A 9,290-nucleotide genomic window follows, 5' to 3' on the forward strand; every position below is an offset into this window, starting at 1 on the left:
TCACTTTGCTAGTTTTGGTAGAGTTTCACACAAAAACTCATACACCATTTCAATATCATCATTGTCAGTGGAGGTGATTCTAAGATTCCCACCATCACCCTCCTTCCGATGGTGGCTCTCTAGTTTCCCTGAGGAGAAATTTGACTGCGGCTATCCACCGCACTAATCTGGCTTTGTGACACAATCTTTGACTTTGCCACTTGACATACTTCACGTGTATGTCCGGGGCAGTAACAATTGAAACACAATCTGTGTATTCTACAGTGAGCAATAGTGATGTGATACGTACTATGACAGACCATACACGCATGAGGTTGTTAAAGCTCTGCTTTCGGCACACAGCTGTCTGTGAAGCCTGTGTGTTGGACACTAATTCTTTCTCTAGCATGCCCAGTATCCTATCCATCATGTTCCCATTGCAGTTTGTGCTATTAGTCTCACCTCCACACAATGCATTTTTTAACAACTGAACCTGGAGCCACACCACACACATCTGTAACAACAACTGTAACTGCATGTTGTGAGATTTGACACTCACACATTTTGTGATCCTTCAAAAACTCATCCAAACGACCCTGCACCTCTGCAGTGGTCCACTCATGTTGCGGTTTGCCCAGAAATAGCATTGAAAGATCTCTATCCGGATAATTACAAATGAACAACAGCAATCTCTATACTCTGATGTTGCAATATTCTGCCCTCACTTTTAAGATGTTGCTCAGCCAGATCTACAACCTTATTCAGTCTTATCCAATAATAAAGCAGGCCTTCATTATGATGTGGCTTAATGGTGTTAAAATCAGCGAAGGGCAGCCCAGTGGATACAACGCCACCAAAATGCTCATCTGAGAATACGAAATAACGTATCTACAACACCAGTCCCTTGCATAAGTTTGTTTATGAACTCTAAAGATTGTTCTTGCTCAGCATAATTCCCCTTCTCAATGTACACTCTCATTAACGCCTCCCATTCAAAGATGGAGCACTTATCTGAGCTATCACCCCGAAAATATAGGGGTTCTTTGTTACTTTTAGAACCAGATTCATCTTCGATGCATCAATAATTGTATTTCCAAACTGATTCCCATGTGAGTACCTGTGACATTTGTCAGGAACATTTGATCAAGTTAATTTCTTGTCACCAAACATACTAGCCCTAATTGACTCACTTATATCTGAGCCCAGTTGTTTAACCTGCACATCAGTCAATGTAACCTTGGATTCTGACACACTTAGCTCCAGTGTTGGTATACCATGTGGCACTGGGGTAGAAAACCTCACTCTGCTAGCAGTATTATCTGTACTCGTTAAATTTCCAGGGCTATTCACCCCACTATATGACATAACTCCTCTACCTCTCCCCAAATCTAAGCCACCCAAGTCACTGTTATAATAGTAACAGTAATGAAGAAAAAAAAAACATATACATTATTACTCAACACTTACACCCTGAAAACCACTCTCAAAATGTCCATATGACTTTGACAATTAACACAGCGACAATGTTCACATATTAACGTTTCATCAGTCTTCCACAAATATACCGTAACATCAGTTCATGTTTGTCAACAATGGCGTGTAATCCATTATACTTCACAGACCCTTTTTATAATTAAATATATTTATGAATAAGATATTTGAAACTTTTTCCGAACAATTCACACCTTTATGCGACCCTGTCTGAACTCATGGCTCAGTAAGTTGATTTTTACTGAGCAGTGGCGAATTCTCAGGGCCAGCAAAGCCTTCTCTGCTGACCTCACACCTTTTAGCCTATGTATTTTTAATCACTTTCCACTCTTAATTAATCTAACAAACAAATAGAGAAAAATAAAAAGTTTATCCAGACAGAATTTATTCCTTGATGCTTAGAAGCAAAGCGTGACAACTGTTTCACAAATCACATATCCAAAGCCAATCTCCCCAGAATTTCCACAGAATCCCTCAACAGTACAAATGAATGGGCAACTAAAGTCAGATTATCAGATTCATCAGCCAATCAGATTGATTGATTTGTTCTTGGTGGATGTGATATTTAGAACATGTCCCGGTTGAGGCCTTCTAACTGGCCTTGAGTGACGCAATCACGCTTTAAGTGTAATATGAAAGTGAACAGCGCAAGATCTTGCTGACGAGCAAGATCTGATTAAGTGTAATATGAAAGTGAAGAGCGCGAGATCTTGCTGACGAGTCAACTGTCATCACTGCTGCTATCGCCATTGAGAAAGAGTTCCTTATGGATTTACAAACCTGAGATGTTTTGCATGACTGTGTGATTGCTTAATTTATTAATCATGAAAGGAGGAATGAGTTTCACTTCAAGTAAACTGGTAAGTGCTTTTTGCATTTTTACATTGTGTAAATTAGGCTGCTTGAGCATTCGGTGTCGGATAAAGTTTTGAAAAGAAGTGATGCCTTCCATTCAACTCGGAAAGTTGGAATGCATCTTGAAGTCAGATTACAACTTGTAGGCTTGTGCAGAAATTCTCAACTCAAGATGCAGGGGCATGATGTTACACAAACATGTCGACACTCAGGGAGATATACAAAGTAGGTGATAATCATTCACTTTATTAAGTAATATCGATAAATTAGTTTGTTTCCACATTACATGACATTAAAGCTTGTTTGACAAACGCCTGCAGAAACAGGTGCATAAAACATTATAATCTCTTTTGATAATCGTACACCTGAAGCACAAATGCTAGCGCTGCAACATTGTTTATCGGTTGGCTAGGAGACATCTCTAATGGAGAGTCAAACCTCTGCTAAGCTAACAGGAGCATTGCAGTTCTGAATATCGGGGAATAGAATGCATTTATGGTCGGAGATATCAAGAAGGAATATCCCACATCCAACTTTCATGGAATGCAGCATAACCGTGTACCCTGACGAAACAAAATGTATTGCAAGCAAAATTTAAATTGCAAATATTATTAGATCGATTTTTCCAGGTATTATAGACCTCCTTGGTAGATTCATATGAGAAATTATGATTTTTTTAGCAAAAAAATTAGCAGTTAAAATTAGGCTTGCTTGAGCATTAAGTGTCGTTTCAAGTTCTGGCTTTCGTGCATGGATGTGTTTTTAAAATGTCAATTGGTATTATTAGTTAGCTGCAACATAAAGTATGATGCCCAAAGGCATAGGGTGTCTTATTCATTGTGAAACTGTGTTTTCTTAATGGCATGAATCACACTGAAGGCTTAGACTTTTAATGCACGGCCCGCCACTGTGACTGAGAGTGTGTTTGATAATGTGGTTGATAATGTGGTTGTTCTTTTTCTTTCTCCACCAAAACACAGAGCTGATTTTCTGTCTGCACTGAGACGAGCCATAGTAGTACAACAGAGGGTCCAGCAAAACACTTGAACTCCCAGCACACACAGCCAACATGTAAGCTGCATATGATAAATCTGCCACCCCAGTGGCCAGATGAATGCAGTGGTACAACAGGATGCCATTGGTTGATGCAAAGCATGCCACAAACTCTGTCACCACAGCGATAGCCATAATCACAGCTCTCCTTCGTTTGTTTGAGGGTGACGTTGCTAAGTGGGTAGACTGGGCACTGAGCACATATATGATGGCAGAGTAGCTCACCAAGGTGATGACAAGTGGCAAGATGAAGTAGAGGCTGGAGAGGATGGAGAACAAGAACAGGTACACATGCTGCTGTTTGTAGGGAAGAACATCATGGCAGGTGATGCCAACATCCTTGATCCTAAATGTTAGCTTTATGGAGAGAAGTGGCACTGTGCCAGCGATTGCCAGCAGCCAGATGACTACACATATGCCAGTTGCTTTCCTTGTGTTCCGCCAGTATAGAGAAGTGACAGGAAACACCACAGCCAACAGTCTGTCCACACTCATGCACATCATCAGCAGTATAGAGCAGTACATGTAGCAGTAGTAAGCCGCGCTTAGTACACGACACGCCACCTCGCCAAACACCCAATTTGAACCATTCAGGTGGTAGTGGATCTTCAGAGGCAGCAGCAAGGCGAAGAGCAGGTCAACACATGCCAGGTGAGACATGAAGATCACAGCTGGTTTCTTTGCTTGAATCCTACAGGTGAATGTCACCAAGGCCAATGTGTTTAGGGGTATACTAATGAGGAGGAAGATGTAGAAATAGGGCATGATGCGTGTGACCAGCAGACCTTTAAGGAAGAGCACGGTCTCATTCGAGATGGCAAAAGTCACTGAGTCTGGTTGGACTATAGTCTGGTTGCAATCAGGACGAGACACATTTCGGATTTCAAGACTTTCACTTCCTATCTGTGACCCTGTAACACAAAAATATACCATAACACACCATTAGTAAAAGTGAATTCGCATTAGAGGACTCGATGAAGGTGTTAGGCTTAATAATCACAGCCAAAATGAACACAAGGCCAATTTTAGTGTTAGAGTACTGTTAATGGTCTTTATAATACAAATCATTCTAGAATCTGTAAGATAATGGCTTAAGATTGCATTTTATAGTAATTGCCATGAACAAAATGTGTTTATAGATGGTAGAAATGATACCAAAGTATTCCTGATGACTGTGGTCTAGTCAGGGTAACACTTTATTTTGATGGTCCCAAGTATATATTTAACTGACTTTAAGTGACTATTTATCTGATAAACAATGTTTCAACAAACATTCAGTAGACTTTCAGTAGCCTGTATATAGATCTTTATTAATTACCTTTTAATGGACTGATGTTCTCTACAATAATGTAAGTAGGTAATTAATAGAGATCTATATACATACTACTGAAAGTAGTACTTGCTGAAACATTTTTTACTACCTATAGTTGATGAGCCACTTATAGTCAGTTAAATATCTACTTGGAACCATCAAAATAAAGTGTTACCCTAGTCCGGTTTTATTTCACATGCATGTACAGTGCCAATGTGAAATGGGTTGCTATTAATTCTCCTTTATACCTGTACAGCAGTCATGGATACTTTACCTTGATTCATACTATTAGCACATGAATTGAAAGTCATCTTTCTTTCAAAGTTGTCTTCTGAATTTGGGGTAATGGCATAGAAACTGCGAATTCCTTTGTTATCTGTACCTAAACATATCATAACATTATATCATCAGTCAATGCTCTCATAATACTACCGGACAAATAAAGGCTATTCTGACACATTTGCTTTGAAGACTTGATATGCTTGCCAAGACAAACACAGAGCCATTTCCTTTACAGTAAGACTAATGGCAGCAGCCTATCTAGGACCTTGATTGATTGATTGATTGATTGATTGATTGATTGATTTCTATGTACCTACAAGTCTTCTAAGAGTATATTTTTCTGGTTTACCTCAAATACAATAAAAAATCTGCAAGATAATGGCAGAGACTCAAAATCAGACACAAAGCTCAATTTTAGGGCAATATCATGTAACAAAGCTATAATTATATTAAGTTAAAATGAAATGATGGACAAGTCAGGTTTAATTTAAACCTATCCAGAGCATGTGCACAGCTCTGGTGAAACTTTTTCTGCTTTTAGCAGATTTCTGGGTATTATATCCCATGTGGGTTCTTCAGTAGATAAAGAATATCTACAAGGTCCCAAACCTTTGTAAAAAAATAAATAAATAAATAATTTAATTGCTTTTGTATCAGCTAAACAGAGTTCAGAGATAACTGTAATCAAACATATGAAAACACACAAGCATTACTGAAAGCTAAGATAACACTACCAGAGAAATATAAGCACACAGATCACACCTAAAATGCTTGTCTGGTTGCATTTCACCGATACTTAAAGCTGCTCATTCTGGCTTGTGTAGGTGTTCTGAATACTTCACCTGTTTCGGGATCATCAGGATTAATGCCTTCTGGTGGCTTTTCTTCAGCCTGTGAAAAATTGCTTATAGAGCTCTCTGTAACCAAACATACCAAAACACCATCAGTTGTATCTCACACACAAAATACTAGACAAATATGGGCAATGGGCCATTTTGCTGAGACGCCTTGGCTTGGGTGGAGTTCGGACAACCACTTAGGTACAGTGAAAGTTCGGTAGAGGCAATTTTCTGCCTCATTGCGTTGATACCACAATGTGTTGCTCACTTACTATCCAAACTTGTGCTACATATGTCCTATGGTGAAGTACCTTGAAGTACCATGCAAGTACTATGGTATATGATGCATAATTATTCATTAATATGGTATGTCAAAGTTCCATGCTTTTACCATACCAACACTGTACCATACTGCTGCAACAGTTCTTTTGAAAGGCGAGATCCCCACTTTGTATTAAAGAAGATAAAACTGGAGAAAAACTTGCATTGTGACCGATGACAAAAAATGGTCACATTTTAAACCAGCAACCATAATATGACACTTCCTAACACTCATAAGAAAGGTTTCAACTGCCTATCAACATTCAGTTAAATCACATTTACATAAATAACATTAATAAAATGTATGATAACTGATGTGCAGTACTTACCGTTAAAGATGGCAGTGGACATATGAGCAACTATAATTGAAAGCAAGACGGTTTTGACCCCCATGAGCACTGATAAGCTGGCAGTTTATAAAAAAAGTTTCAGAACTTAATGTCTATTCTTAACTTTATTTTAAAGAAAATGTATTACTTTGGAGTCTCTAAACAGACATGTCCGGTTGGTGTCCTTATTTGTCACTCTCTTCTGAGTGAGTGCTCTCTCCTGCATGTATATACCAGAATGTGACATCATTAGATCCTTCAGTCTCAATGTAGCCCATTTAGCAATAATAAGACAACCCACAGAGCCCATGAGAATGGATGATGTAAATGTAACACACTTACTGTAACAGATCAGAATGAGATTTTGTTGGGTTAGGCGTGTTTCCTCTTACTGATGTCTGTTTATTAACAGAGTTTAACATCCTTTCTTATAACTCTTCAACAGTGTATTTGAATGACTTTATAATCCAGTTTTGTTAATGTCCATGAGTCCATTACATTACTGAATGACCTGTAAGAAAAAGAGTTTAAATTTGTCTTTGTATTTATATGTGATAGTTTGTTGTACTGTTTGTATTCAAATATTGTCACCATTGATCATGTTGTCTAATGAGATCGGCATAGTACACACTGTAAAAAATAAATAAAAACAAAAACAATATATGGGAGAGTGCAAATGTCATTAGCAATAGTACAAAGTGGAAATTTGTTGTAGTTTTGTCTGCCATTCTCACAATGCAATGCAGGGTTTTATGGTCTGATTTTCAGTCCATACAGTGATAAATATGGTTAGGGTGCATATAATGTTTCCTCCGAAGGGAATGTGTGGGGGGAGGATATCCGTACTCAGTCACCACAGAAAGTGGAGGTGTGATTTCTTGGCTTGTGAGGTGGCAATGAGGTACAAGGTGTGGTCATCTGTGATGTGCAGACCAAGACACATTGTACTCCTGACTGTCTTTACAAATCAATATATGTGTAGTGGGAGAAGAATAGTGTGGGACCACTGTCAGCAAGTGTGACAGAAGGTCAGGTTTGCTGAGTTGAGGCACTTTTACTTCACTACATTATATATATATATACCACAGTTAGTTCCGGTCCTCGAATCTGATTGGACGAGAGACGTTCCATGAGCACTGATGGTGTGACAGCATCAGTACTCAGACGCTTCACTGTGTGTATCACTCCACTTGTGTTCTTACCTTTCTAAACTAAAGTGTAGCGCATATGTGTCAAGAGTCTTTATTTTTTAAATTACATATGTTCAACATATGTACATATGGCAAAAGATCATTTTTGTGTGTAATATGAGCCAGTTGGTGACGTAAAGTGAATCCGTTTGTCATTGTTTACATAGAACAGTACTCTGTGAGTTTCCACATTGGATTCACACTTTTTAAAATGGACATCACTGTTTCTATAGTGAATGACATTTGCACAACGGCTACACACAAAATAGAGAGGAATACCCCGCTTGGTCGTCTATATTCCACTGAGAAAGCTGACCTTCAGAAAGCTGTAAGCATCTCTTATTGGGTGTGGCAACAAGTGATCGCACACGCTCCATCTCTCTCTCTCTCTCTCTCTCTCTCTCTCTCTCTCTCTACACACACACACACACACACACACACACACACACACACACACACACACACACACACACATATATATATATATAAATAAAAAAATTCAGATAATTAAAATGCTTTACATTCTTGTGGCAGAAGAGTTAATCATTGATAAGACAATACAAAAAGTGGCTTTAGAATACAATGTATTGTTTACTACCATATTATTTATCATAAGTCAATCATTGGCATACAGTTCACAGCAATCCATTTCACAAGTGAATTTGTCAATCAGTTTGAGATTTATTATGAGGGCTTGTTTAAGAGTCCGTCAATTTACACCTGAATCAGACATGCTTGTGTAGCATCTCGGGTGCGTTGCATCATGTACATAAAATGTTTAGTTTTCTGTTTCAAGTTAAATATAGTTTAATACTCAATCTTTAAACACATCTTGAGATCCCTTAGTTTGCATTTGTTTTGAACACAAGTAAGTAAAGCATATCTGATTTGTGGGTTGTTTTCTACACTTTATAAACTGTGCGTTGCTCATACAGCTGAAATTTCACTTACTGCCCTCTGGAGTAAACAGGTGGTACTACAAGCTTGCATTTCTCAGGAATCTTCCTTATTATGGTGCGATTAATTGCGTAATTTTTTTTTTAATTGACAGCCCTAATATATATATATTTCATACATTGGTCTGTCTGTTTGTTGGTCTCTTTTGCTTTCTACAGTTTCAGCTTCGGTCCCTCAGATTACTCACCTGCTGCCTGATTACTCTTGGTGCTCCGCTGATTTCTTCTGCTTCAAGCTCAATTTCACACTGCCAGTCAACTTCATCCTTACACTGCCAGTCAGGCTCATCCTTGCTCCAGGTCAAGTTCTTTCCCATGCTCCTGGTCAAGTTCTTTCCCACGCTCCTGGTCAAGTTCAACTTCACCCCATTGCAGTTTGTTACCACCACTGACTTCCAGTTTTACAGTTTCATGGACCGGTTATCATATTATTAATTAACTGTTTTGGTCTCCCCACATCTTGGGTCCTCAATCATTACCAGTGATACTTCCATTGTAAGTACACAAAATCTGTTGATTGAGCTCAACTTGTAATGAACCTGGAAAATTCTTTTAAGTTGAGCTAACAGATATGAAATAAATTGATATATATATATATATATATTATTCCTTTTCACACAAATTATGTTGATTCATCAATATTCATTAATAATACAAAAAAAAATAGCAAAATGTTCTTGTAG

General features: G+C 38.3%; 1 protein-coding gene across 1 annotated transcript; it reads right to left on the bottom strand.

Moving 5' to 3' along the window:
- On the bottom strand, positions 1 to 8,924 carry LOC127627349 (proteinase-activated receptor 1-like). Its single transcript, XM_052103695.1, has 5 exons — positions 8,796 to 8,924; positions 5,815 to 5,863; positions 4,965 to 5,072; positions 3,240 to 4,289; positions 1 to 128 (listed from the first exon to the last, which is right to left on the bottom strand). Exons 1-5 carry the CDS (start codon positions 8,922 to 8,924, stop codon positions 1 to 3), a joined length of 1,464 nt encoding a protein of 487 aa, XP_051959655.1.
- Positions 8,925 to 9,290: the final 366 nt, after the last annotated feature.

Source organism: Xyrauchen texanus, chromosome 34 (genome assembly GCF_025860055.1).
Source record: "Xyrauchen texanus isolate HMW12.3.18 chromosome 34, RBS_HiC_50CHRs, whole genome shotgun sequence".
NCBI classification, from domain to species: Eukaryota; Metazoa; Chordata; class Actinopteri; order Cypriniformes; family Catostomidae; genus Xyrauchen; species Xyrauchen texanus.

What these genes read in the sequence shown, in the direction of transcription:
- LOC127627349 (XM_052103695.1), bottom strand. Translation starts at nt 8,924, where the DNA reads ATGGGAAAGAACTTGACCTGGAGCAAGGATGAGCCTGACTGGCAGTGT. An exon ending in CAAGAGTAATCAGGCAGCAG is followed by an intron (nt 5,864 to 8,795) that starts GTGAGTAATCTG and finishes AATTTTTCACAG; the next exon opens with GCTGAAGAAAAGCCACCAGA. An exon ending in CATTATCAAACACACTCTCA is followed by an intron (nt 129 to 3,239) that starts GTCACAGTGGCG and finishes ATTTCTCCTCAG; the next exon opens with GGAAACTAGAGAGCCACCAT.